At 62.6% G+C, this 27,917-nt stretch overlaps 1 protein-coding gene across 4 annotated transcripts in view; it reads left to right on the top strand.

The window, feature by feature from the left end:
• Positions 1-5,625: 5,625 nt before the first annotated feature.
• Positions 5,626-27,917, top strand: part of GPSM1 (G protein signaling modulator 1) — a 29,080-nt gene continuing 6,788 nt past the window's right edge. Inside the window, exons 1-11 of one of the 4 annotated variants that reach the window (XM_049895463.1) lie at positions 5,626-5,812; positions 12,991-13,212; positions 15,127-15,262; positions 16,132-16,274; positions 16,709-16,832; positions 17,149-17,264; positions 17,967-18,122; positions 19,436-19,544; positions 21,185-21,308; positions 26,749-26,819; positions 27,613-27,780. In XM_049895463.1, coding sequence (XP_049751420.1) covers positions 5,745-5,812; positions 12,991-13,212; positions 15,127-15,262; positions 16,132-16,274; positions 16,709-16,832; positions 17,149-17,264; positions 17,967-18,122; positions 19,436-19,544; positions 21,185-21,308; positions 26,749-26,819; positions 27,613-27,780 — 1,437 coding nt within the window. In that variant the 5' untranslated portion in view covers positions 5,626-5,744. Of the gene's footprint in view, positions 5,813-9,432; positions 9,826-12,990; positions 13,213-15,126; positions 15,263-16,131; positions 16,275-16,708; positions 16,833-17,148; positions 17,265-17,966; positions 18,123-19,435; positions 19,545-21,184; positions 21,309-25,934; positions 25,999-26,748; positions 26,820-27,612; positions 27,793-27,917 lie in introns of those variants that run through there. The other 3 variants (XM_049895462.1, XM_049895465.1, XM_049895464.1) reach the window with 3 other exon arrangements.

A 27,917-nucleotide genomic window follows, 5' to 3' on the forward strand; every position in this document is an offset into this window, starting at 1 on the left:
GAATGCTTCTAGGAAGCCACGATGGTGAGATTTCATCTCACATACTTTGGACATGTTATCAGGAGGGACCAGTCCCCGGAGAATGACAACATGCTTGGTGAAGTAGAGGGTCAGCGAGAAAGAGGAAGACCCTCGATGAGATGGATTACACAGTGGCTACAGCAATGGGCTCAAGCATAGCAACAATTTGTGAGGATGGCGCAGGACCAATGCCCAGTGTCCTGCAGAGACTGGAGTGATGAGGCCACAAGTCAGGGACACCTGGGGCCACGGAAGCTGGAAGAGGCAAGGAAACATCCTTCCCTGGAGCCTCTGGAGGGGGCAGGGCCCTGGTGGCACCAACTTGGGACTTCTGGCCACAGAACTGCGAGAGCATAGATGTCTGCTGTTCTAAGCCCCCCAGTGTGTGGTACTCTGATACGGGCACCCCGCGACGCTCACACAACTGAAGAGCACATTGTAGGTGAAATCCTGGGTGATCCTTAAATGTTCTCCTTCTTATGCTTTCACATCTTCTAAGTGTGCCTTGTCAAACACGCATTGCTTTTGTGAACAGAGGGAAATAGGAGTTGTGTTTAGTTTTTGGTTTTTATTGGCGTTGTTTTAGGAGCATGAGGCCCTGCCGTCACCTGGGCCTGATGCCTCTGGTCCTCCAACATTGAGCTGAACAGGAGCAGCCCTCTCGAGGCAGGGGAGCTGGGCAAGTCAGAGTCCATCTGTCTTTGGGGGTTGTGGTAGCCTGGATATTGGCCCTCCAAGTTCATATCCACCTAGAACCTCAGAATGTGACTCATTTGGAAATAGGGTCATTGCAGATAGTTAAGTAAAGATGGGGTTGTCCTGGAGCAGTGTGGGTCCTAAATCCTAAGACCTGCAGAGAGACGCGGGAAGACAGCCGTGTTGGATGGCCACAGATAGGAGCCATGCTCTACACCAAGGAACACAAAGATCACTGGCACCACCAGAAGCTAAGACAGACAAGAGACAGATTCTCCCCCAGAGCCTCCTGGAAGAACCAGTCCTGCCAGCACCCTGATTTCAGACTTCTGGCCTCCAGGACAGTGAGAGGACAAAGGTCTCTGGTTTAAGCCACCCAGTGTGTGGAAGGTATCAGATGGGGGCTGGCCCAAGGCCCCAGGATGGGAGGGGCGTTGGGTGTGAACCATCACCTGGCTCCTAACCCCAGCCCTGCGCAGGGTCTCCCTCTGGAGGATTCAGGGCAGCTCTCCTCCACCACCACACTTGTGGAATGGGGAGCTGCCGGTGAGACAGAACCCCACGTAGAGAGAACCCCACCTAGGGACAGGCTGTAGTATTTTCTGTGTGCCTTAGTGGTGTCTCATAAGGTTTGTCTGGGCACAGATCTGCCTTTTTGATTTGGTTTGGTTTGGGCTAATGTTACAAGACTCTCCCCTCCCACACGCCCCCAAGGCCTGGAGGTGCCTGGAGCTGGGTACTTTCTGTGGTATGTCTTCTCTCTCTCTGCGCCTCCCCAGCACCCACAGGTTGCCTGTCTGCCAGGCCTGGCAGGGCACAGATGAGGGAGCCAGGTCTTTTGGTCATGACGGCAGGGACATAGCCCCCTGGGCCACCCACCATGGACAGGTGGGTGGCCCATGGACAGGGGAATGCACGCTTCCTGTGGGCCCTGCCTTTGCCTCCAGTCCCGAGGACCTGTAGGGTGGGTGACAAGGCGTGCTGGTGCGTGAGGGCCCAGGAATGCTGTGGGTCTGGGTGTCATGCTCTCGTGGGTGCTGTCCAGCCTCACGTCGACCTCGAGCTATTTCCTGGGCTGTTTCCCGGGCATGCATTTATCCCAGCTGGCACAAGGTGCTCAGGCCCCGGGGTGGGACAACCCTTTTTCTTCTGGGTGCTCTGTGGCCCCACAGACATTGGAGATGTGCGTAGGGAACCCACGGACCCTGCAGCCCCGCTTTTGAGGACTTTTGAGGTCCCCTAGGAAACAGCAATGGTGACACCACCATGGGGGACCTCGGACGATGGGGAGGGACACACACCCCACAACTGTGCTGAAGAATGAGTTCTTCCTCAGGGTAACGAAAGTATTTGGAAACGGTGGTAAAGTTGAGGGCTCTTTTTCTCGAGGTTATTTAGAAACAGTAATAAGACTGAGTGCTCTTTTCACTTCAGCGTGTGTGTGTGTGCCTGAGCGTGTGTGCACACGTGTGTGCTTGTGCACACGTGTGTATGTGTGCTTGTGTGTGTGTGCGTGAGTGCCCGTGTGTCTGTACCTGTGTGTGTGGGCGCATGTGTGCATGTTTGGGTTTCTCTCACCCCATTCCATGTCCGCCTCTCCCCTTACCCAGTTTGAAACCACAGACAGGTTGGCCAGGAGTGAGTGGGATAGGTGCCACTGGCCTGGGGAAGGTGCCAGCCCAGCCTTGTGCACTCGGGGAGCCAGCCTTATTGGGGGTCAGGGAGGTGGATGCAGGAGGCAGGCAGGGTCTAGGAGCGCTGAGTTGGAATCCATCACACCAGCCCCAGAGACAGCTGGCTTCTCCATCCCTGGGTGCGCCAAGGAGGCCCCACATTCTGTGGAAGCCCATCCGTCTCCGGGACAGTTCAGGGCAGGCTGGTTGCCCCCTCGTTCTCCCCTCCAGGGGCCCACACTGGCCTTGTGAGCCCAACTCTCTCCAGAACCCAGGTCTCCTGGCTCCTAGTGGTTGTGACAAGCAGCCCTGCCCCTGCCTCTCCTCTGCCTCCTCAAGGCCTGTCTGGGAACACATGTCCGGGCCGGTGAGGATTAGTGCAGAAGCCAGGCCCTGACCTCAGCTTCCCCCAACCCCAGCATGTGGCTTGGGCGGGTCGGGAAAATGGGATAATGACTGTCAAGAGGATCATACTGGGTGAGCACGCCCAGGTATGCCCAGGTGCCCAGGTATGCCCAGATGCCCAGAGGTGGGGTGCCTGATAGCCAATGGCAAGCAGGCCCTGGGCTGACAGGGAGCCTGGTATTCCCCGTGCAGTGGCCTGGGCCCACTCCCTCACCTGGCTGCTCCCTCACCTGGCAGTGGGCCAGCCTCCATCCTTGTCTGCTGGTGGGAATGCAGCAGCAGCCATCCCGCCCCCTCCCTGGTCCCCAGGTGTCTGGGGCGGGAAATTGTTTTCTTTCCTCTCGGCCCTTTGGGAATCAGGGTGTCAGAGATGGAGCAGGCAAGCTCCCAACACCCAGGGGAGCACTCTGCCTGGTTGGGGAGTCATGAGGGAGTTGATGAAACGGAATGTAATGGGGTCCTGGGTGTGCGCAGGGTAAGTTGGGGGGCTCTGAGAGGGAGGGGCAGCTTAGAGCGAGCACAGTGGGTGGCCCTCCCCACAGACCTGTCCTCTGGAGCCCAGGAGCACCACTTCTCTCCAGGACCCCCAGACCTGTCCTCTGTGACACAGGAGCACCCCTTCTCTCTGGAACGGAGGAGCTCGCATCCCTGCGACTGGGCAACAATGTGGGGATGCATGTTGGACCTGTCCCCGGTGCCCATCCTGGTCATATTCCACCTCCAGGGCCCCTGCATGAGCCCCCTCAATGGGAAAGGACACCTTCCACGCAGGGCAAGGGATGGACCCCCAGATCCACCCAGGACCACCTGCAGTGCCCAGCGGGGCCCACCCCAAGGCCCCATTGACTCTAGACCCCTGCAGATGCCTTCTGTGGCCCAGAGAGGGAAAAGACATGAGCCAGGTCACGCAGCAGCGGGCGGGACACCTTCACGCCATGCTCACCATGCAGTGACCACATAAGAACCAAGCTTCTCCGAGACTTCCCTGGGAGCTCTGGTCTGACGTGGGGACTGTTTCACCCCAGGGACCCAGGTGCCCTGCCTCCCTGCTGCGAGGTGGGAGCAAGAAGATGGTCCCCCTCTGGGAACTGCTTGGGGTCCCGGGTCTCACCCTCACTCCACCTTTCACTTAGCACCACTCATTGGGTCTTCTTGGCCCAGGCACAGCTGCAGGTGACTCGGAAGGAGCTCTTGGGGCAGGGCTGGCTCCATGGGTGCCTGGTGACCAGCAGTGCGGCAGGGAAAGAGTGCTGAGTGCATGATGGTACCAGCGGGGGCCTGGAAGTCCAAAGCCAGCCACCTTGTTTGCGTAGGCCAGGTTTGGGGCCATAGCACCCACCCTGGCCCAGCCGCAGCTCCTGCCACCAGTAGCCTCAGCCAGGGCAGAGGAGGCCCAGCTCCTGTGGTCAGTCAGCTGGGAGTCATGTGGGATGAGCCGCTACCACTCTGGGACACAGATGGTCCCCCTTCCCACTGCCTCCCTTCCCAGGACAGACCAGCTTGGGCTAAACAGGCCTGTCTTATTTCTGTTCATTTCATTGTTATTTTCCTTTGCCTTGACTTCAGAGGCAGCCATCTTTGGGCTGGGGTCTGCAGAGGGCCTGGCCCTCAGTCTTGGCCTTCTCCTGACCTCGGCACCACTCTCCAGGGAGGCCCGGGGCGCAGGGCATTCCAGGTCCCTCAGGAGTGCAGCCACTTCCCGTACGCAGATCATTTGTGGTGAGTGTCGTCAAAGCTGCCGTCCCAGAGTCTGGAGCCCATGCACAGCTGGGTAGGGATCTGGCCAGGGAGAACCAAACAATGCCAGAAGGGCTCCCAGCCCCCGCGCCAGCTGCCTGGCCCTGGCCCTGGCAGAAGGATCCCCTAAAGCAAGCCAGAGCCACCACACTGTCCAGGCAATGGCAGTCCAGGAAATTCATGAAGGAGGGAGACGGCAGGGCACTGGGCAGGGATGCCAGGGTGTCAGGGCGCCAGGGATACTGGGGTGCCGGGTGTGGGCAAGCACAGCAGGCAGCTTTCCCTGTGCCCTCCCCCACTCCGAGAGGCAATCACGAAGGCAGGGGCTGATCATGTGTCCATTCCACAGAGGGGGAGAGTGAGGTCGGGAAGGGCAAAGTCACCTCCCAAAGTCTCAAGCAAGGACGGGTCAAAGTGGGGTGGCCTCTGCACATCACAGCCCCTCCTGGGCAAGCTCACGGGCCAGGCTGGGGTTCAGATCCCCTCGCTCCTCCCAAATCCTCTAAGTCGTGTGGGCTGGGGGTACAGAGCTTGTATTTGTCCTCAGTCCCCCAAGTGTCCCTAAAGGTGGCAGACAGCCCCCGCCCACAGCCCACACCCCATGCTGCTGTGGAAGCTTGGAGAAATCCATGAGGCAGGATGAGGGCTATAAAGAGGGACAGGCCCAGGAGGACCCCAGAGGGGCTGGCGCCTGCCAACCAAAGCAAGGAGCCCTCATTGTCCCTCGGGTGGCTGTCAGCGTCCAAGCGGGCTCATGGGCGCTGGAACAGGGAGCCGGAAAGCCAGGGCTCTTGCACCAAGGACCCAGGGGACCAGTAGCAATGCCAGTCCCAGGCCCCTCCCCTCGCACTGGCCGTGGGTGGGCTTGTGGGGACAGCCCTACCCCTAGGGACCACCGCCCGCCAGGCCTCAGAATCGCCCACCGAAGGCTCCACGGCGCGGCGCCGAGCGGCTGCCCCCTCCCCAAACCCCGCCCCCGCAGCCCCGCCCCTCCCCCGCTCCCGCCCCCCTACAGCCCCCGCCCCTCCCCCGCTCCCGCCCGCTCCTCTCCCCTGCGCCCCCTTCCCGCGGCCCCGCGCGCGGGCGGCGGTGACATCACGACACGGCGGCGGCGGGAGCAGCCGGCGCCCCGCGCACATCACTTCCTCGGCGCCTCCCGCGGGCGCGGACGCGGCTCTCGGCGTCCCCGCGCGTCCCCGCGCGTCCGGCCCCATGGCGTACCCGGCCCCGCCTGCCGCCGACGAGCTGCCGGGCCCCGCCACGCGACGCCTCTACTCCAGGTGGGCTGGGGCCGGGGTGTCGGGGGGCCGAGGGCCGGAGCCCGGGGCCCTGGGCGGGCCGGGAGCCGGCGCGGGCGGGAGGAGGCCGCTGGAACAAAGGCGGCGCGGGCGGCAGCGCAACGTGGCCGGCCGGGCACGCGCCTCTCCCCGCCGCGCCTTGGGGAGCCCGGTGGAAGCCCGGGGTGCTCTGGATGGGGCCCCCGGCTCCTCCGACCGAGAGCAGACGGCGGCCAGGTTGGATGGCCAGGGTGTCGCCTCCAGCAGGACCCCTGTTGGGATGGGGGGAGATGGACAGCCTCCCCGTGGCTCTCCTGGCAACAGGGCACCGGGCACAGCAGGTGTGTAAGGGCTGCCAGGAGCCTCCCTCCCAAGCCCTGCACCACCTCCAGGCGCCTTCAGGGCACCAGTGGCCGGAGACCCTGCTGCCACGGGTGGGGCCCTGCCCCCCAGCGACCACCGACTTGGCTCAGAGTACCTGCAAAGTCTGCTTCACCTCTGGTGGGTGTGTGCCTGCCAAAGCCATACCTCCCTTCCAGGCAGGTGCACAGGTGATCACAAAGGTGCGGCTCTGCACCCCACACATCTCTGGTGCTAAGTGGAGACCCCAGGATCTTTCAAGGGTGTCCCAGAGTGAGGCCCTCCGCTGGGATCTGGCCAGCACAGGTCTGCCAAGGGGGGCTGGGCTCTGGCCTCAAGTGGGGACATGGGGCAGCTGGGGCGGGCTTGAGTGCTGGGCAATGGCTACATGCTGACTGCAGCTCCCTGCAGTAAGCCTGGCTCCCCACGAGTGGGCCTGACGCCCCAACTTGGGGACACTGTCGTCCCAGCTCCCTCTGGGCATCCCCCAAAGCTGGAGCCTCCTAGGCTGGGCACCAAGGCCACTGACCCTCCAGGGCCCAGCCTGACCAGTGGGCAAACATCTGCTGGGCCCCAAAGGGCAACTTGGGGCCCAGGAGAGGTGAGGTAGGTGGAGGGACACCTCACTGACTCCCTCCCTCCCCTGCTTGCCTGTGCTGCTGGTCAGAGACAGCCCTATTGTATGGTCTCAGGGTCCAGCCTGAACCCCTGGCCCGGCTTCTAGGCCCCACAGGTGGGGAGGGGTTGCAGCCAGGTGTGTTGGTGGTGATGCTGGAGGCCTGCCCAAGGGTCCCCTCCACAGCCTCCCCGAACGGGGGCGGGGGGAGGGTCATTGCGTGTTCTAGGGTCCTCTGCTCGCTGCAAAGGGAGTGCTTTGTCTGAGGAGCCAGGAGTTGGCACCAGCAGGCAGCCCAGGCTGGGGATGTGTGTGCGTGTGTGCCTGCGTGTATGTGTATGTGTGCCTGTGTGTATGTGTGTGCGTGTGTGCATGTGTGCCTGCGTGTATGTGTGAGTGTATGCCTGCGTGTGTGTGTGCCTGCGTGTATGTATATGTGTGTGTGCCTGCATGTATGTGTATGTGTGCCTGCGTGTATGTGTGAGTGTATGCCTACGTGGGTGTGTGTGCGTGTGTGCCTGTGTGTATGTGTATGCGTGTGTGTATGTGTGTATGCCTGTGTGTATGTGTATGCGTGTGTGCCTGTGTGTATGTGTGTGCGTGGGTGCATGAGTGCACATGTGTATGTGTGTGTGCGCCTTTTTGCGTGCATATATGTGCCTGTGTGTCTCCATGTGTGTACATGTGCATGTGTGTGCGTGTATGTGCACACGTGCATGTGTACGTGTACATGTGTGCACATACCCTCCCTGTACATGTGTGCAGGCCCCCCACCTGGTAGGTACGGGGGTACACATGATGTTAGTCACTCCATGGACTTCACCTGGGAGCCTCAACCCCAGCTTGGGGGTGACCCTATCATAGGTGTGCCCCCAAGCAGCAACCACTGGCACCTGGACAGGGGCATCCTTGGGTGGGGCCCCTAGGGCGCATGGCTGTGCTCCCTGTCCACCTGGCCCCACCCCTCCCCAGGCACTGCCCCTGCAGGCCTCTGGGACACCAGCCTGGCTGCAGACATCCAGGGAGGCCAGACCTCAGGCTCTCTCCTAAAGCTGGGACAGTACTTGTGCCCCCAGGGATTCCTGCTCCCATGACGCACTCTCCAGCCATAAAAAGGGAGCCTGGGTGGTTTTGCTGAGGATTGGTGGGACAGGGGGTGTGGGGAGAGAAGCCAGTGGTGGCAGGCGCCCAGAGTGGGGTGACGGCCCTGGAGAGACATGAGGTGGGCTGGGGCCTGGGCTGGCAAGAACCCTGGTGGAGGCAGCAGAAGGCGCCGTGGAGTCTGGGGGCAATCGGGGTGTGGTCAGGAGGTGGCTGGGGTAGAGAGCAGGGCAGTGGGGTCCAGTGGGGGTGGTGCTGACTGCTCCCTGGATGCTGCCTTGGCACCCAGGCCAAGCGAGGGGTAGTGGGCAAGGTGGCCACAGTGATGGGACTGGCTCGGGGAGTCGACAGCCACTTTGTTAAGGGATGGGCGGTGGAGCTTGGCTGGCAGTGCCTGACTCGTAGGCACTGCGGTTTGGCCTTGAGGAAGCACCCTGGTGGCTTCTTAAAGGGGAGAGGCCACAGGCATCATCTAGTTAAAGAGTGAATCCGGTGTGGGCAGCATTGGCGGGCAGGACTTTGGTGGGACCCAGAGCAGGCTGGACTGGAACCAGGCTCAATCCCCGGGCACCATCCACACTCTGCCTCCCTGCAGGCCTGGGCGGGGGCGGGGGGGGCGGGTTCTGTCCTGGCAGGTGGGGGCAGCTATTTGACAGCTAAGCATCATGTCAGCGGCACTTGTTTCATTCTGAGGGTCAGGCCTCAGGTAGGAAGAAGGCTTTCCCAGGTTTGCAGCCGAGACTGTGACCCCAGGGGGCCGGACCCCATGCCTTGAGGTTGGGCACTGGGCAGCCCTGGGGAGACAGATCTGGGTTGGGCAGCCCTGCTGGCAGACCACTGCTAGAGCTGGGGCCCAGGGCGGCCCTGCGTATCCCTGCAGGCTCCTGGGCCATAGGCCACGGGTGGAGCCAGGCATGGCCCTGGGTGTATGCAGTGCAGAGGTGGTGTGGGCAGGACACAGGTTTCAGAGTGAGGAAGCGGTGCAGCTAGGGTGGCCCTTCTGTCCTTGAGAGCCCAGTGTCGGGATTTGAGGGTCCATCTCCTGCTTTGGGGCCAGGCAAGGAGGTGGTCCTGGCCCTGCCGTGCCCCTAGGCAGAGCCCTCCACACTGTCCTGGGCAGGGAGGGGAGTGCCAGGGGCCTGGAACCCCGGGGGAGCAAGGGTCGTTGTGGGCAGTCCTGGGACCCGAACCCAAACCCTCCACTACAGCATCCAAAGACCCCTCGGAGAGGGCAGTGCCCTGCTGGGCTGGCAGCATGGGGCAGGGCTTTGGGGCTGTTGCTGAGGGTCCTGTATGGGGCGGGGTGGGGGTAGCGAGCCGCCTGCACCCTGGCTGCCACACCCTTCCTCGGTTCCTGCCCTCTGCTCACACCCCATGGCGCAGGCACAGGGTGTCCTGATGGCCTGGGCAGGCATTGCCTGTCCCTGAAGTGCGTCCTCCAGGCCAGTGGTGGGTGGGAGTGAAGGGGCAGCTGCACCCAGGCCCGATTCCCTTCTCTCCTCATTCACAAACACTGACCTGGCACCAGTGATGCCTGGCTGTGGCCACAGGGTCCTGCCCCGCCCCTTGGAGGGATTACGGGCCTGCTGACGTACTGATCCGGACTCTGAGCCGCCCCTGATCCCTTGGTCCCTGCCGGCTTCTAGGGACCTGCCCGGAGGCGCAGTATCTCTGGGAGCTGAGGCCAGTGAGCCGTGGGCCCACCACCCTGGGTGGGAGGGAGGCTGGTGTGGCTGCAGTGGGGCCTGGCCAGGCAGGGGAGACTCGGAGCCACGATGCCTGCGACCACCTCGGAGACCCAGCCCGTGGCCCTGAACCCCAGGGAGAAGGCTGTGTGCAAGGTGGTGTATGGTGCACCCCGGCCGCACCCACTGCTGCTGCCCGTGGGCCTTCAGCTCAGGCTGTACGTGCTGAGGGTGCGAACCCTACGGCACAGCAGGTGTGGGCAGCGTGGCGCGCAGGGAGGGGCTGGGCAGGAGGGTCACGGGTGGGACTGGCGGTGTCTTGGTCCTTGGGTTGTGCAAGCAGTGAACGCACTCATCTGCTTACCAGAAGGTTGGAGATCCGAGTCCACTTGGGTGGTTCAGAAGAAAGGCAGTCTGCTTCCCCAAAATCAGCCACTGAGAACCCCGCAGGACCCGGTTCTGCTCTGACACACGGCGGCGGGGGGCGGGTGCCATAAGTCAGAGTCGACCGGCGGTGGGGGGTGTGCTGGGAGAGGCGGAGGACTCTGGACACCCACCTGGTGACTCTCCAGGTGGCTTCCCTTGCCCCAGTTTAAAGCGAGAGTGACCAGGCTGGGGAGGGAAGGGAAGGGCTGGGGGTGGAGGGAGGCAGCTCCTGTATCAGATCTGCCAGGTGTAGCAGGGCTTGCTGTGCCTGGGGCCACCCAGTCGTAGCCCCAAGTCCCTCCCCCTGCTGCAGTCACCTGGAATGGCCCTGGCAATGAGATCATTGGACTGTGTGGCCTGCAGCTATCCAAGGACAGGCAGCCTTAATTAAGAAGCCAGGAGCATGGCGGTGCCTCCAAGTGGGGCTGGCACAGGCGGTTGTCGTGGTGACTGTAGGGACATGGTGTCCAGGAGGGCCCTGTCCAGGGCTCTTGGGAGGGAGGGGGGCAGCTGCAGAGGAGCCTGAGAGCCAGCCCAAGGGCAGCAGGAGCCCTGGCATGCTGTGGCCAGGCGGGTGGCCCTGCCGTCTCAAGTTGTCCCCGACAGAGCAGGGAGCTGTATCACTCAGTGCCCCTGAGCTGTGGTCATGTCCCTGTTTTCTGGACATCTGGCCAAGGCCCACCCACTCAGGGTGAACCACAGAGCCCAGAATCTTCTGCTGCTATGGGTGGGTGCCTGCCTTCTGTGAACAGGTCATCCTGCCTTCGGAGAGCTGACCCCACGGTCCCCGCCATGTCCTGGCCCACTCAGATCCAGACTCCTCCTGCACCCTGCCGACTCTGCCCACCCCATCTTGAGCGGGGGGGCCCATTCCCCTCCCCTGGAGAGCCTGAGGGTGGGGCAGGGGTCTGAGGAGGGTGGAATGGTCGGGAGCTGGGTGATGCAGAAAGCCAGGGACCCCTAGGTGTGTTGGGGGCACTGCCAGCAGACAGTGCGGCTGGAGTGCGGGGTTTGGGTGCTGCAGTCGGTGTGCAGCCGGCAGGGTGAGGGGCCTGGCTGGGGCTCAGGTAGGGCGAGGCTGGGTGAGTGGGCGTGGAGAAGGGGGGCCTCCCCAGCAGAAGCCTCGGAGCCTGTAGGGGCCCTGCGCCAGCTTCCCCAAGGCGGTATCGACTCCGAACATGCCATCTCCCGTGCCCATGTGGGTGGGAAAGCTTGAGACACGCGTGATTTCTTGAAAAGAACACGGCGCTGGACTAGAAAAGCTGGGATGCTGACCTCGACAACCCTCTTTTTAAGGGAATATGTTGGTCTCAAAAAAGAGTTGTTGAGGGCAGTAACTCAGGATCATTGCACGAATTTCGGCAACACAGAAACGGGGACCGCACCTGTCCGCGTGGACATCTTAAATGGCATGTGCTGTTTTGACGAGTCCCTGGGTGGTGCAGATAGTGAATGTGCCGGACCACTAACCAGAAGGTTGGAGGTTCGAGTCCACCCACAGGTGCCTCAGGAGAAAGACCTAGTGATCTGCTTCTGAAAAATCAGCCGTTGAAAACCCCGTGGAGCACAGTTCTACTCTGACGCGCGTGGGGTTGCGGCGAGTTGGAGCTGACTCGGTGGCAAAAGGTACTGGTAGGTGTGACACACTGTGAGGGCATCAAGAGCAATGACAATAGAGCAAGTGAGCAACCCCAGCCTGCCCCGCTGCACTAGCCCAGGGCGGTCGGCAGACGCCCTCCCTGGGCATCCTCTCCTCGGGCCCCGGCCCCTGTGCTGCAGGCCCCGCAGCCTGGTGTGCCCAGCGCCCTCCTGTGCTTTGGAGGTGTGTCTGGAGACCAGGGCCTGCCCTGCCCACACCCGTGCCACACTGTTTGCCGTGTCCTCCACCCCAGGCCTTTGTCCTGGACCTCTGTGGCCAAGGAGGAGGAACATCTGAAGGGCACAGCAGGGAGGGGCAGGGCCAGCTGGCTGAGTGGCCCCTGGCTCCCAAGCTCCCTGACTGCCATATCCTGGGGAAAGGTTGCGTAATGCCCGGGGCTATAGTGTCCCCTGGGAGCAGGGCCCTGGGGTAGCAGCTGGGGACGGCCCCCTTGGGGTGCTACGCAGGGCCAAGAGTGAGGGGCTTCTGGGAGTCCCTGCTGGAGGGTAGAGAAGTCAAGGCTGCCTCCTCCTGTGTTGGGCCTTTTGTGGGGCAGGAGCCAGGGTGGTTTCCAGGCCGAGTTCACCCTGGGACACAGTAGCGTCCACTTCCTCCCCACAGCCGTGCTGGGAGTGGGGTGGGGAGCACGGCAGAAATGTGTGGCTGGCCGCCAGACAGCGATTCTGTTGGGGGACCCAGTAGCAAGGTGGTGGGGCTTGGTGGCCCTCCTCCCAGACGCAGCCATGCTCCCGCAGAGGCCCCCCTGGGGGCAGAGAGGGGAGGACTGCGGGGATGGCTGACCCCAACCCTGTCCAGAGCTTTAAGGGGCACGAATGGATGGATGGGGGCTGGGCCCAGGTCCCACTGCGTGGCCTCTCCAGCCTCGTCCTCAGTGGAAGCTGAGGGCCTGCCCGGAGGTGTCGTGGCTGATCAGGAGGACAGTGTGTGCCCAGGGCCAAGTGTGGCCCCCTCGGCCTGTGTTTCTGGTTTTATCTGGGGGAGGGCAGGGCGTGGAGGCCGGCTCCTGCTCCCCGAGCTCAGCCAGAAGAGAGCAGCTGGCCACTGCCCACTGAAGGTCTTGTGTGGTGACAGACACAGGCCTTCACCACTGAGGCCCTGGGTGACAGTGGCAGACTTGAGCTGCAGCTTGGGAGTGTCCCGTGGGGCGTGGGCAGGCCGCTGGGCCCAGCCACCCTGCCTTGGGGTGCGTCTCCAGAGAGACAGATGTGGCACTGGACAGCCCAGTGCCCGCCAGAGGGGCTCTGTGTGCGTGGACAACAGGGACAGGTGCCAGGGCCAGGGGAGGGGTGCAGCGCTCACTGAGGAGCTTGCCAACAGTATTCCCCACGCTCAGGATGGAGGCTTCGTGCCTGGAGCTGGCTCTGGAGGGCGAGCGGCTGTGCAAGGCTGGGGACTTCAAGGCTGGAGTGGCCTTCTTCGAGGCAGCCGTGCAGGTGGGCACAGAGGACCTGAAAACACTGAGCGCCATCTACAGCCAGCTGGGCAATGCCTACTTCTACCTGAAGGAGTACGCCCAGGCTCTGGACTACCATAAGCATGACCTCCTGCTGGCCAGGTGAGCAGGGCTGAGCGCAGTCGGGAACAGCATCCAGGTGCCTGTGCCCTGGCAGCCGGGAGGGCCCTGCCCCTGCCTGAGGGTGTGTGAGGAGCAGCGTGAACCAGCAGGGCAGGCCCCGAGAAGGCCGTGTGTAAGCTGTGACGTGTGAGTGTGCGCATCCGTGGGTGACCTAGCATTCCATGTCTGTGGGTGAGCACACGTCTGTCCACGTGTGAGCACGTTCTTGTGACCATGTATTCTGTGTAAGCACACGTGTGTGTGTGTGCATGTGATCGACTATTCCGTGTCTGTGTGAACACATGGTTGTCTCTGTGTGTCTGCATGTGTGGAGTGACTAGGTGTTGTGTGTCTATGTGGGTGTGACTGAGCACTCTATCTCTGTGAGCACAAGTATGTCTCATCCATGTGTGTTTGGGCATGATTGTGTTCTATGTCTTTGTGAGTGCATATATGTATTTCCATGTGTTCATGTGTGCTAGCATGCCAGTCTGTGACTGTGAGCACATGGCTCTCCATCATGTGTACGAATGTGCCAGTCTCTGTGACTGCATGTGTGTGTGAGCACACGTGTGTTTACATGCCCATGCGTGTTAGCGTGCCAGTCTCTGTGACTGTGTCTGTGAGCACACACGTCTGTGTACCCGTGTGTGCGTGTGTGCCGGTCTCTGTGTATGAGTATGCGTGTGCCTCTCTGTGGCTCCATGTGTCTGTGAGCACACGTGTCTCTCCGTGTGCGTGCCAGCCTCCGTGGCTTTGTGCATCTGTGTGAGCACATGTGCATCTCCCTGTGTGTATGAGCCTGTCAGCCCCTGTGGCTCTGTGTCTTCGTGAGCACGTGTGTGTCTTTCTGTGTGTACGAGCGTGCTGGTCCCCGTGGCTCTGTGTCTGCGTGAGCACACGTGTCTCTCCATGTGTGCAAGCATGCCGGCCTCTGGCTCCGAGGATCTGTGTGAGCACACACGTGTCTCTCTGTGTGCACAAGTATGCCGACCTCTCTGGCTCCGTGTGTGTGAGCACACGTGTTTCTCTCCATGTGCACGAGCATGTCAGTCCTGGTGGCTCCGTGTGTGTGAGCACGTGTCTCTGCATGTGTCTCTGTGAGCACACGTGTATCCCTCCGTGTGTGCGGGTGTGCTGCCTCTGTGGCTCCATGTCTGTGTGAGCACGTGTTCTCCGTGTGTCTGTGTGAGCACTTGTGTCTCTCCGTGTGTCTGTGTGAGCACACGTGTTTCTCCCTGTGTGTGCGAGCATGCTGCCTCTACGTCTCCGTGTGTCTGTGTGAAGGTGGGAACAGGAGAGCCATCCAGAGGACAGTGCTTTTCCGAAGGCTCTGGGCTCACTCCCCCACCTCCCTGCAGTGTTTCTTCTCTCGGGGTGGGGGCTTTCCCTGCCCCACAGTGAGGCCCACCTCCCAAGCAGGCTCCATGCTTCTTTCCCGCACCAGCCCCTCTCACCTTGCCCAAGTTGTGCCCCTTTGGCTCTTACCCCTTCAGGCCTCAGCCTGCAGGTCTCTACCCACAACCAACCCTGACCCCCAGGTGGGGGCACCCTCTGGGCTCCCACAGGCCCCATAGGCACCAAACCCAGAACTGCACCTGCCGGCACACCAAGCATGGTCACTGAACAAATCATCGTAAAGTTAGCTCTCCACGACCAGGCCTGCGCCCTGTGCTGGACCTTGTTCCAGGTCCCCCAGCCCCAGTAGCAGCAGACTCGGCCCAGGCCCCGAGGTCCCGTGTGGTACCACAGCACCACTGCAGGTGGCACGGGGGAGCTGGGTGGGGAGGCGCAGCAGATGGATTGTGGGCACCTTACCTGCCTGTGGGGCCCTGCCAGTGGTCCCTCTGGCCTGTGCCCACCCCCAGGCTGCACTGGGCTCAGGGTCCTGGCCTCTCACCCCTGACCCTGCAGGACCATTGGCGACCGCATGGGGGAGGCCAAGGCCAGTGGGAACTTGGGCAACACGCTCAAGGTCCTGGGCCGCTTCGACGAGGCTATTGTCTGCTGCCAGCGGCACCTGGACATCGCCCAGGAGCAGGGGGACAAGGTGAGTGTCTGCCCTTCCCACCCTGACCCCTGTGGGAGGGAGGAACCAGGAGGACAGTCCCTTCAACCTCAAGTGACTCAGGCGAGGACGGTGCCACACAAGAACAGGCGCTTGGTCCATGCCCAACGCCACAGGGCTGAGACTGGCTCCCTCGGCTGGCGCTCCACCCAGCCCCCATCTCCATGCTTGGCTCTCCTCTTGCCAACCTCCCATCGAATCTTCTGCCTCTCCTGGTCACTCCTCCTGGGGCCCTGGAGCGAGGAGAAGAGAGTGGAGCAGGAGGATGTTCGGGCCAGGGCTGGGGGGACAGGATGATGACAGTGACAACGGCAGTTATGGCAGCTGTAGCCGCGGCCCCCCGGCCCTCGGCTGACCTTCCTCCCTCCCTCCCTCCCCGTGAGGTGGGCGTCCTGCTTCACAGACGAGGAGACTGAGGCACAGAGAGGTGACATCAGAAGTCACAGGGCCAGAGGCAGCACCAGGCGGGGCCCCAGTGTCTGGCTGTTACTCATGAGTGTCAGAGGACAGAGTGGGGGCCTGGCTGTCCACACAGGGGACAGAGAAGGGAGAGCAGAGAGGTGTGGCTTGGGTGGCCAGAATTCCCTCCTGGGACCCAGCTCCGCTGCCCTAGCGTTTGTGCTGGGGGCACCTTGGCAAGCCCCGAGGTCAGACTCATGGAGATTACCAAGGTGCGGCCTCCTGCCGACCTTGCCATCTCAGCAAGGCCAGGTGAATGGCCGCAGGGACCCAGAACACACACCTTGGGGGTGCCTTCCCCATGAACTGCCATGTCCCCACTAGTGACTAGGAGTCTCCTTCTGGGATGTGGTGGTGGGCACATCCCCACTCCTCGGTGCTGCCCGCTGCAGGTCGGGGAGGCGAGAGCGCTCTACAACGTTGGCAACGTGTACCATGCCAAGGGCAAGCAGCTGTGCTGGAGCGCCGCCCAGGACCCAGGGCACCTGCCGCCCGATGTGCGGGAGACACTGCGCAAGGCCTCCGACTTCTACGAGTAAGGGCACGGGCTCTGGGTGCCCCAGACGGGGTGGTGGCTAGGCGTCTGGCCACAAACACTTCCTGAGCTGCTGCGCAGCCCCATGCTGGGCACCCCAGACCCCAAGTGCCCCAGGTGGGCCCAGCCCCTCCCCTGCTGCACCTGTTCCCAGGGATGTGGCAGGACCCTGGCAAGCCCCCCACAGTAGTGGAGAGTAGCAGAGAGAGAGGGTACCTGGCTGGAAAGGGCTGGGGCAGTGGGCCAGCTGGTGGGAGGAGGACAGATGCCGCTCCTGAAAGCGGAGCCAGGGGTATGAGCTGGCCCCTTCCTGGCCCTTCCCAGCACGCCCCAAGTGGGGTCATGTGAACAAGTAGCAGGTTCGTGTCCTCCAGCCTGTGGGGGGGCCCTGCTTCTGTGACATGGGGTCCTGGCTTAGACAGACCTGCCCCCAGGAGGAACCTGTCCCTGGTGAAGGAGCTGGGCGATCGAGCAGCCCAGGGCAGAGCTTGTGGCAACCTGGGCAATACCCACTACCTGCTGGGCAACTTCACGGAGGCCACCGCCTTCCACAAGGAGGTAAGCAGCAGGCGAGCGGGCAGGCAGCGCCCACACAGGGCAGGCCACGCAGGGGCCACCTGGCTTGGTGGTCCGCTGTCAGCAGCAGGGCAGGACGGGACGGCCTGCCAGTTGGTCCTATGTTTGGCAGCGGGGTGGGGCTGCTGGGTGGCAAGGACGCCCCATCGGCCACCTTACCTGGTCCGCGCTTGGTCCTGGGGTCTCCTCTGGACACGTAGACGTTAGGCTGCTAACCTGGGCACAGTCCTCAGCTCAGCGGAGCGGGATCCTCTCTGGAGGCAGCCCCTTCCTGGGCCTCAGGTCTCTGTTTCCTCAGCGCCTGGCCATTGCCAAGGAGTTTGGTGACAAGGCGGCTGAGAGGAGGGCCTACAGCAACCTGGGGAACGCCCACATCTTCCTGGGACGCTTTGATGTCGCGGCAGAGTACTACAAGTAGGTGGCTCCCCAGCCCACCCCACCATGCCAGGCAGGTGGGCCCCGAGGAGGCCATAGGCTGAGGAGGGAGGAACTGCCATGCTTTCACCTGGCAGGCGTGACTGAGGCCTGCGTGTGCCAGGACCTCACGGCTCACCTTCGTGTTGCTGGCTGTGTGCTGGGCGTGGAAGACCACCGCAGACAGACAGACAGACAGAACCCTGGGCTGAAGATGCTGGGGTGTCGGTCTTTGGGGGAAATGCCTTCCACGTTTACTCCTCATGCAGCTCTGGGCTACGAGTATAAGTGCCCGCCTGCACAGATGGGGAAACGGAGTCATGGGAGCATAGGACCATGTGGGCTGGTGGACACGGGCTTGTGTCAGGGCCCTGGGCTGGCCTGCTTCCTGGGAAAGCGGGTTTCTGAAACGTGCCCTCTCAGGACCCCAGAGGCGGGTACTGGCCTGGATCTCCTGTGGACAGCAGAGTCTCGGGGGTTAGGAACTTCCGGGTACTGGCAGAGCCTGGGGGTAGGGCCGGCACATCTGCCTGGTCCCAGCAGCCCGTCACTGCTCCACCAGTGGGCTTCCCGCAGTGCCCACCTTCTGCCCCGGAGTGGGGGGTTGTGAACAGTGCCATCCCCTGGCCCTGACCTGCTGGAGGTGGGGACACTGGACCCTCCCTTCCTGGGGGGACTGACCACTGCCCGCCCTCTCCACAGGAAGACGCTGCAGCTGTCACGGCAGCTGAAGGACCAGGCAGTGGAGGCGCAGGCCTGCTACAGCCTGGGCAATACCTACACGCTGCTGCAGGACCACGAGCGAGCCGCCGAGTACCACCTGCGCCATCTGCTCATCGCCCAGGAGCTGGCCGACAGGTGCGGTGCCCACCCGGCTCAGCCGCAACCTGTTACAGCTGCAGAGGCCCCAGCCCCAGGCCCGAGCCCTGCTCTGCCGCCAGCCAACCCTGTGGTCCTGACCCTGGGCCCCAGCCTCCCCGGTCCTGGTGACAGCGGCCGAGGACTGAGCCAGAGCGTGGCTGTTGCCCTCAGTCACCCAGCCCATTACTCCTCTGAGAGGTCTCTTCCCTCACACCCACTACCCACTGCTATGGAGTTGATTCCAACTCATGGCGACCCTGTAGGACACAGCAGAGCTGCCCCGTTGGGTTCCCCAGGCCGTGATCTTTATGGATGCAGACTGCCACATCTTTCTCCCTCGGAGCGGCTGGTGGGTTCAAATCGCTGACCTTTTGGTTAGCAGCCGAGTGCTTCTAACTACTGCCCCACCAGGGCTCTCTTCTCTCCCCATACCGAAAACAAAAAAACCAAACCCGTTGCCATCTAGTCAAATGGTTAAGCGTTTAGCTGCTAACCAGAAGGTCTGCGGTTCGAATCCACCAGCCGTTCCTTGGAAGCCCACGGGGCAGTTCTACTTTATTCTATAGGGTCACTGTGAGTTTCTCCCCATACACGTGTTTAAACATCAGCCTTTAGGGAGGTGGATGGGTTATAGGTTCCTGAACATAGTCACTGGTAGGCATAGTTCTTCCCCTGGGTGGGTAGTGGCCAGGATGGGACTCAAAGCCGTGGGTCTTCAGGCTTCTTGTGGGGAGTAGACAGGAGGGGGTCTTTCAAAATCCAGGGGGTTTAGAAAGGGCCCATGGGACTGGAGTTGAGGTGGGGTGAGTGGGGCAGTAAGAGCTGTGCCAGCCCTAGGGGGGAACCAAGGCTGTGAGAGAGACCCTGCCAGGCAGAGGGTGCCCATCCTGCTCTCCCTGCCCTGCCAGCCCAGCTGTGGCTGCCCCCATGTGCTGGGAGGATCCAGAGCACCCCGACTCGAGGCAGGGCCATGTCACTACGGGACAGGCTCTGGAGTACCTCCCTGAGGGCTGCGGGTTTGTGGAGGTCCTGGTTTCACAGTGTGGTCACTGTGGCCTATTGGTGCCCCTTAGGGCTGGGGGCCTCTTGGTGACAGCGGGGGCCACACAGCCTCCTGGGGTCACAGGTGGTGCCTGAGGCCTGAGGGTCAGCAGCTGAGCTGGGCTGCCACCTCTGTCCCTTCCAGGGTCCGTCCTGAGGCCCAGGGCTGCCCACTGTGTCCACAGGCTCCTGGCCACCAGGAGGCTGGGGCTTGGATGGTTGGTGCCTGGGGCGTGTAGTGCAGGCATTGACTCTGTTCCTCCCCACAGAGTGGGCGAGGGCCGGGCGTGCTGGAGTCTGGGGAACGCCTACGTGTCCATGGGGAGCCCTGCTCAGGCCCTGACCTTCGCCAAGAAGCACCTGGAGATCTCTCAGGAGGTGAGCTGCACTGGAGCCCCACTCCCATCCCAGGCTGCCTCTCCAGACCTTCCAGGCCCTTCTGCCCTGCCTCGTCCCTTCTGGAGTGTCCCCCACTGTCCTTCCTGGGCTGGCATGGTGTGCTGCGGGGCTGCCTTCCTCACCTTCAGAGGCTTCATGGCTGCTTTTCTGCTGGGGCCAGGGATGGGGGTACTGTTCCCCCCCAGCCTGTGAGGTGGGGGTGCTGTTCCCCCCAGCCTGTGGGGTGGGGGTGCTTCTCCCCCCAGCCTTTTGGGTGGGGGTGCTGTTTCCCCAGCCTGTGGGGTGGGGGGTGCTTTCCCCCCCAGCCTTTTGCGTGGGGGTGCTGTTCCCCCGAGCCTGTGAGGTGGGGGTGGTGTTCCCCCCAGCTTTTTGGGTGGGGGTGCTCTTGCCCCAAGCCTGTGAGGTGGGGGTGGTGTTCCCCCCAGCCTGTGGGGTGGGGGGTACCATTTCCTCCAGCCTTTGGGGTGGGGGTGCTGTTCCCCCAGCCTGTGGGGTGGGGGGTGCTGTTCCCCTAGCTTATAGAGTAGGGGGGTGGTGTTCCCCCAGCCTGTGGGGTGGGGGCCACCCATCCCTGAAACATTAGTGTCCACTCAGGCTGACCCAAGGCCTGATTCTCCTGTTTTCCCACCTCTCAGTGGAAGCTCCACCAGGGACAGGCTAGGCTGGGCCATGGGGTTGCCTTGCCCAACAACCAAGGTGAAAAACAGTCTGCCCAAAGCAGCCAGGGACACCTTCCCTCAGCCCCAAATCTTTCCCGGAAGCAGAGCCTCCCTCCTTTATGGATGACTCAGGGACTGTGGGGCCCTCCCACCCAGGACCCTGCCTTCATCCCTGGTTCTGTGCTCAGGGCAGCTGTGGGCTGGGACAGCAGCTGACCCCAGCCTTCCCCCTCCTCACCTCACCCTGTTCCTGCTCCTCTGGCCTCGCCTCCAGGAAGCAGCCCCAATAAAAGGGCACGTCTCCCTCAGGCTTGCTCCCCAGTCTGTCCATGCTAAAATGGCCAAGGCACCCTGGATTGCCTCAGCTGTGTGTGGAGGCACCTGGGTGGAGGACCACAGGGGCTCAGGTGGAGGTGGGCTCCTGGGGCTCTGGGCAAGAGGACAGGAGTGCTCACGGGAAGAGGGTCAGCTGCCTTGTGGCTGCTCAAGCCTGAACCCCCACCTCCTTGCCCTTTTCTGAGGTGACTTAGGCAAATGGGCTTGTACCAGGAGATGTAAATCACTTGGGGAGGTCCTCCCTGAGCACGGAGCAGGGGAGAGAGAGAGGCCGGGTTCTCAGGTGCCTGAGGGAATAGGACAGCCCTGGGCTGAGGGCCCCCATGTCACAGGCCACACTGCCTGAGACCCTAGCCTGGGGGACAGAGGACAGAGAACAGCCTTGGGCTGAGGGCCCCCATGTCACAGGCCGTGCTGCCTGAGACCCCAGCCTGTCTGGGGTCTGAGAGGGGGCTGTAGGGGGCCCATAGCACCCCCCACCCAGAGACAGATGCCTAGACTTCGCTGCCAGAGACACAGTGATTCCCGTGCCCCCCAGCCAGTTGGCCCAGGGGTCTGTCCCCTGGGAGCCCCCAGCAGAGCCACTGTTCCTGCCAGTGCCTCACCCCACCCCACTTGATGCAGATCGGGGACCGCAACGGGGAGCTCACAGCCCGCATGAACGTGGCGCAGCTGCAGCTGGTCCTGGGCCGGCTATCCAGCCCGGCAGCCACAGAGAAGCCTGACCTGGCTGGCTATGAGGCCCAAGGTGGGTCTGGGGAAGGGTGCAGTTGGGGCCAATCAGGCAGAGATTGGGAGGACCGCCTTGTGGGGGAAGGCACCGGCCCGTGCTGTGCCCAAGGACAGCACTGGCACCCGGCTGTGAGGCCCAAGGAGGGGGTTCTGTCCCCACACAGAGGAGGCTTTCCAGCAGGCTGAGTCGGTGACAGGGCCACTTCTGGAGGTAGGTGTGAGCACCCCAGTCCTCTGCCCTGCCTCAGGAGCTGAGTGTGTCTGTGGACAGCATGTCCAGGGCTGGGGCACAGACAGTGTCCCTCAGGGCAAGTGCAAGGTCGGGGAGACAGGCAGGTCAGGGTGGAGATGGACGTTCAGGGTGGGGGCAGCCCCCACACGTGTACCGCCCACATCCCTGCTGGCACTGGGGGCTGCTGGGCACAGGAAGGGAGGGAATGCCCCTCCCTGCTGCTCAGGGGCGTCTGCCCCCACCCACTCTCAGTGGGATCAGCACTGCCCCCATCTTCTCTCCTGGCTGAAGACCCTCTCTCCAGGGGGCATGGCGGGTGGCCCTAGGGAAAGTGCCCATGCCACACGGGAGGGGGCGCTGGGGAGGGGCAAGACCCTGGGTCCGTGTGTCTCAGGGAGCAGGGGCATGCACAGGGACTTAACCTCGAGACCGGTGGGGTGGCCGAGGAGTACGACGACCTCGTTCACGGCCAATGCTCGTCCATGCAGGTCAGCAGCCTGCACACATGAGCACAGAATGTCTTCACAGAGCAGACAGGTGAATAAATGGGCGGGGAGCCGGCTGCCGGGCCCCCACAACCCATGGTGCCCAAGTTTGCTCCCTAGGTGCCAGCCCTCCCCCAGGGCCCACCAGGTGGTCTCTCCTAGGTCTGCCAAGAACAAGGCCCAGGGAGCCAGTCCCCGAATATGGGGCTGGGCCCCAGGGACCCTTCATGGTCCCTGGCTATGGGGGTGGGCCCTGTGGTTTTCCTGGTTTGCCTTTTCTGTCCCAGTGGAAACCCATGATCTTCACTAAATGGGGCTCTGCCCACACCCCATGTAGTGATTGCGGCAGATGTGGGCACTGTGGGCCTTCTGACAGCGGCCTGTGGTGGGAAGTCAGGGGCATGCCCTCCCCCAGGGAACTCACGCAGAACACAGAGCAGAGGGAGGGTGCTGAAGGGCAGGGTCCCCAGGACATGCAGGTGGATCCACCCACCAGGGGGTTTTCTGAGGGGAAGCGGATCTGCAAAGTGCTCCAGGTGCCCACCCTGAGTCCCAGCCCAGCACCCCATCCTGGCCACCACCTGCAGTGGGGGCCCACTGGGCCCTGTATCTGGAACAGCCCCACAGGCTGCCAGCCCCAGGACTCTGACTTTGTTGTCTTGTGCAAGCCAGGGAAGGGGAGAGATGGCAGGTAACATCCTGGCTGCACTGGCACAAGGCTGCTCTGTCTTCTCCTGCCTCCTCTGCTCTGCCTGCCTGCTGGGACCCTTCCTGGCCAGGGGCCTCTAGACAGCAGTCCCTGGAAGCCCCCTACCCACAGGTCTGGCGCTGCCAGCTGCCAGCTACCGTTGAACATTAGAGAAAGCCGCTTGGGGAGGGCAGCAGCAGTAGGCAGGGCTGGGGCTGGGCAGCCCTGCGAATGGGCCCTGGAAGAGGGCAGGGGCTTGGACTGTCCCAGGTGTGAGAGGACAACCAAAGGTCTGACAGTGGGGCATCATCACCCACTTGCTCTATGTGTGGAGACCTGCTTGGCTGCTGCCTTCAGGAAACTGTCTAATGGGGTGGGGGAGCAGATGCATGCCCAGAGCGCGTCAGTGTGGTTGGGGCCACAGGGGCCAGGGACCCAGCCGCCAGCCTTTTATGCAGCTAGAGGACAAAGGGCCAGCTGCAGCCGTGAGGTTACCCCCACAATCTGGGCTGGACCCCTAGAAGAGGCCCTGATATATGTCTGGGTGATTGGGGACACCTCCCTGGCTGCCCCCGGCTGTCCCCTTGGTCTGTGGGCCCGTGAGACCAGGAAAGCTCCCAAGCCTGGCCCCTTGGCTGGAGGACAGAAATGTAGTCCTCCTGGCTTCCCAGTGAGGGTGCAGAGGGGACGAAGCGTGCTGGGTGGTGGGGCCACTCACCTCTCCCAGTTGTCACTCCACTGCCATTGGCTGCATGGTGGCTGTGTCAGGGGGAGGACGCACTGAGCCCTGCATGCTACCCACCCGCCCTCCCTGGGGCCCTGACTGGTTGGTGGACCTCTGAGTAGGGGGTGAGGACAAGGTCTCATTCCAGGGCTGGGGACCCCTGCAGGGACAAGCAGAGAAGGAGCAGATCTAACCCAGGTCCTGACCTCGGCCCTCAGGCACTGCGTGGAGGATGGGGCAAAAGGGCTAGGCAGGGACAGCGTGGCCAGGAAGGGTTGGGTTCTGGGTCTGCTTTGGGGATGGCGTGAAAGGATTTCCAGAGGGAGGTGGAGAGTGAAAGCAAGGAGCCAGTTGCCTGTTGGGGTGGCCTGTCTGCTGGGACAAGGTTCCTGGAGATGCCTCCTGGGCCTCCTGGTGGTGGGCACCAGTTGGCAGTTGGACACAAACATCCAGACGGGGCCAGCGACAGGAACAGTGACGACAGTGTGATGGTCAGACCTGGGGGAGCGTCTGATGTTTCCAGACCTTGCCCTTGGAGGCAGGCGGGGCGGGGCCCCATCAGGGCGGGCTCTAGGCAAGGGGCTGTTGGAACTGGCTGGATTTAGAGCACCTCAGCACCCTGTCCCAGACAGAGGGTGCATTTAGCCAGCCGAGGCCTCCCACCAACCTTCCCGCCCGCGCCTGGTCATGAAGGGGCCCGCCCCGGAGCCAGGCTCAGACAAGCTTCGTCTCATACGGGCATTCCAGCTGCCACCTCGGCCGGGCACCCACCGTGCAGTGTTGTGGTGGAGGTTTACGCAGCGGTCCAAGGCCCCGGGCCCTGCTGACAAGGTGGGGAAACTGAGTTGGTCCCCCAGGTCACATGGCGGGAGATGGCGGCGGATTTTCCCTGGGTGTGGTGAGTAGGAGATGCCCCCCGGTGGGCAGGGGGTGGGGTGGATGATGCCTGCAGCTGTTTGGTTCTGGAGCAGTCCCCCCATTTCTTCCTTGCCCTCAGTTTCTGCCTCAGAGGTGCCTTCCTACTCCGGGGTGGGTAGTGGGCAGCCCTTCAGAGAGGGAGGGGAGCCTGGCCCCAGCCTGGCCCCATCTTCTCAGTCTCCTTCAGCCTCAAAACATGGGCTCTGGCGGGTGGCCTGAGGTGGCACCATCTCAAACCAAGTGCCAGCCCAAGTCAGAATGTGGCCAGCTGAAAGGAGCCATGGGGGTTGGGGGGTCCTCGGGGCAGAAGCAGGACAGCAGTGACCCCCATGCCAGGGGAGCCGTGCTCTGGGGCCATCGTGCTGGGGCAAAAGGGGCAACACATGGCTATGCTCCGGACATGGGGCTGCATCAGCTCGGGCAGGAGCTGGCTGGCTGCCTCCTTGGTCAGACCGCTGGAGCCACCCCTTGGACGAGCTCCTGGGACATTTCTGGGCCACTTGAGCACAGAGAACAAGGCATGGGTTCCTCAGAGCCCGGAGGCCAGGACAGGGAAAAGGGCACAGCCCCCAGCCCCTATCTTCTTCTAGCCGGTCCTAGTGAAGCTCTAGACATCATAGGTTCGGGCACGTCTGGGGGCCCCCGAGAGGCACCCTGCAAAAGGGACCCCACAGGGCACCTGGACCTGGCCAGCAGAGGGGTAGGAGGACCAGCCCTGGGCCGGACCTGAAGTCCCCGGCTCTCTACTCCCCTCCCCTCCACACTGACCATTTCAGAACCTGCCCAATTTACATGAGAAACACGGTTGCTATGGGCAGGGGTGCTCACAGCCAAGCCCCACCTGGGGTCCAGTGGTCCACCAGCTGGTTCTCCTTCATATCTAGACCCCACTCCATGTTCGTCACACACGCACACCCACCCGTCTCTCGGCCAAGTTCTCCTTCACGTCCCACCCCCCACTGTCTTTCCCAGGTTCTAGTCACACTGCCGCCCCACCTCTTCCAGGTTCTCTTCACACATACTCCCACAGTGTCTTTCCTGGGTTTTCTTTGCCACCCCCCACCCCACTGTCTGTCTCCAAGGTTCTCATTCCTCCCCCAGTCCTTCCCCCAGGTTCTCTTCACACACACACACACACACACACACACACACACACACACACACACACACACACACACACACGCCTCTCTCTCCCTGGTTCTCTTCACACACACAAACACACACACACACGCCTCTCCCTGGTTCTCTTCACACATGCACACATAGTCTCTCAGGTTCTGTTCACACACACACACACACACACACACACACAGCCTCTCTCCTGGGGTCTTGGCACACACACCCACAGTCTCTCTCCTGGGGTCTTGTCACAAACACACACACTCTCTCTCTCTCTCCTGGGGTCTTTTCACTCCCTCCCCAGTCTCTTTCCTTGGTTCTCCTTCCTCCCCCAGTCTCTCCCAGGGTGTCTTCATGTCGTGGCTCCATCACACAGATGTGCTTATCTGTCCCCTTGTTCTGGGTGCCTTCCAGAGGGGAACCTCACGAGGGTAGGCTCTCTCTCATGCCCTGGCCGCCTTTCCTCTCCTGCACAGGATCCCCTTTGTGGCGGAGGTCTGGGTGTTGGGGTGCAGGCAAAGCAGCACGCACTGAGTCAAGGTAACTGAGGCGACGGTGTGCCATGTGCCCTGGGACTGTAGGGGCAGTGGTGATGGCTCTCCCTACTGCCAGGCGGCCACTCTCCTCCCACAGCTGTGGCCAGAGGAGGTGGGGGTCCCAAGTGCTGCTGTCATCCCCACCCTGCCCACTCCACCCTCTGCCATGGGCGGGAGCTCAGGAAGGCCCTCAGGTGGGCCTGGCCTTGGGCATTCCTCTGAGGCCTGGGCTTACAGTGGGTGTCGAGGCAGAACTAGAGGTCCGTCCAACCTGCCACAAGGCAGAGTGTGGTGAGGCCTCAGGAGGTGGGTGAGGAAGGGGAAGACCACGGTGGCTTCCTGGAGGCGGCAGTTGGGCAGAGTCTCAGGCTCTTGGTGCACAGATGGTAGCGGGAAGGGCATCCCAGACGGAAGGAACAGTGCAAGCTAAGGCTGGTGAAGCACAGGGCGTGGGTCGGGAGAGAGCCAGGTCCAGAGGCCAGGAATTGAAACTTATAGGAGAGAGAAAGGGCTGAGCAACAGAGCCAGGCCTCCCTCTGGCCTCCAGCCAGGGGTGACAGGGGTGACAGAGAGGACACAGGGTCACTGCGTCTGCCTCACAGCAACCATGCAATTCAGAAAGGTGCTCCTCTGGCCCCTGGGTGGTCGGCTGCCTCACCCTGGGCTCCACTGGGTGAGGTGAGGGCAGGTCTGGCATAGGGGGCCAGAGGCATAGGGGTGTGCGCCCAGCTGACCAGGCCCTGCTGTCTTCCAGGGGCCAGGCCCAAGAGGACACAGAGGCTGAGCACAGAAACCTGGGACCTGCTGAGGCCCCCCCTGGAGCGGGTGAGTGGAGCTCGGGTGGGTGGGCTGGCTGGCACCTGGAGACAGGTCAGAGGCAGAGCCGTGGCCCTAGGGTAATGGGCTGGGGCACAGTGTTTGCTCAGCACCCTCCGCTCCATCCTGCCACCTGCTGCAAGATAAATGCGCCTTTGGTGCCTGAGCCCAGGAGGGCCCATCTGCTGCCCTCCCTGCTGCCCCTGAGAGGCCCTGCTCCCTTGCACACCACCACCCACCTTCTCAGCCTTCTCCCTGGGGGACCAAGGTGCCATCAGTACAGACTGCAGATTCCCTGGGCCCCCGCCTAGCTGCTGTGTGGCCAGTTTCCTGGCGGACCCACAGACGGGGATGCAGCTTGGTCTGCTCACAGCTTTTTCTACCCAGAGGCAACTCAAAGCTCTTACAAGTGCAGAAATAGCCAGTTCGGCCAAGTCAGGGCCTGGCAGGTTGGGGGCCTGGGCCCGCTCTGCCTGCAGGCCGGAGGGGTGCTGTGTGTGCAGCTGGGACTAGTGGTGCCAGGACAAGGCTCAGACAGGTCTGGTCACCACTGCCATGAGAAGGATGTCATGCTGGGTGGCTGACTGGCTCACCTAGAGCCACACGTCCCTAGACACCTGTCTAGTGCCCCTTCATGCCACCCTTTGCCTTCGCTGGCCTGCACCCCCTCTGTAGAGCCTGAGCACCCGCCTCATGCATCCATCCCCTGGGGTGCCTGCCTGCCTGCCTTGAAGGGTCCGTGGGGGACGTTTGAGGGGAATTGCTAGTGGCCCCCCCACATCCAGCCTTCTCCCCTCCCCAGGAGCAGAATGGAGACAGCCACCATGCAGGGGACTGGCGGGGGCCGGGCCAGGATGCATTCCCCCTGCCAGTAAGGAGCAGGAAGTACCAGGAGGGCCCGGACACTGCTGAGCGGAGGCCCCGGGAGGGCAGCCACTCCCCGCTAGACAGCACGGACGTCCAGGTGCAGGTGCCTCGAGCGGTATGTGGGGCACCATGAAGGCAGGGTCGGGCTGGGAGGGAGACACGCCTGAAAACCACATGGCACCCACCCCACCCATACCATCCAGTAGAGCCGGCCTGGGAGCCCAGCTAGGGTCAGTCACA

This window comes from Elephas maximus, chromosome 9, assembly GCF_024166365.1.
Source record: "Elephas maximus indicus isolate mEleMax1 chromosome 9, mEleMax1 primary haplotype, whole genome shotgun sequence".
Taxonomy (NCBI): Eukaryota; Metazoa; Chordata; class Mammalia; order Proboscidea; family Elephantidae; genus Elephas; species Elephas maximus.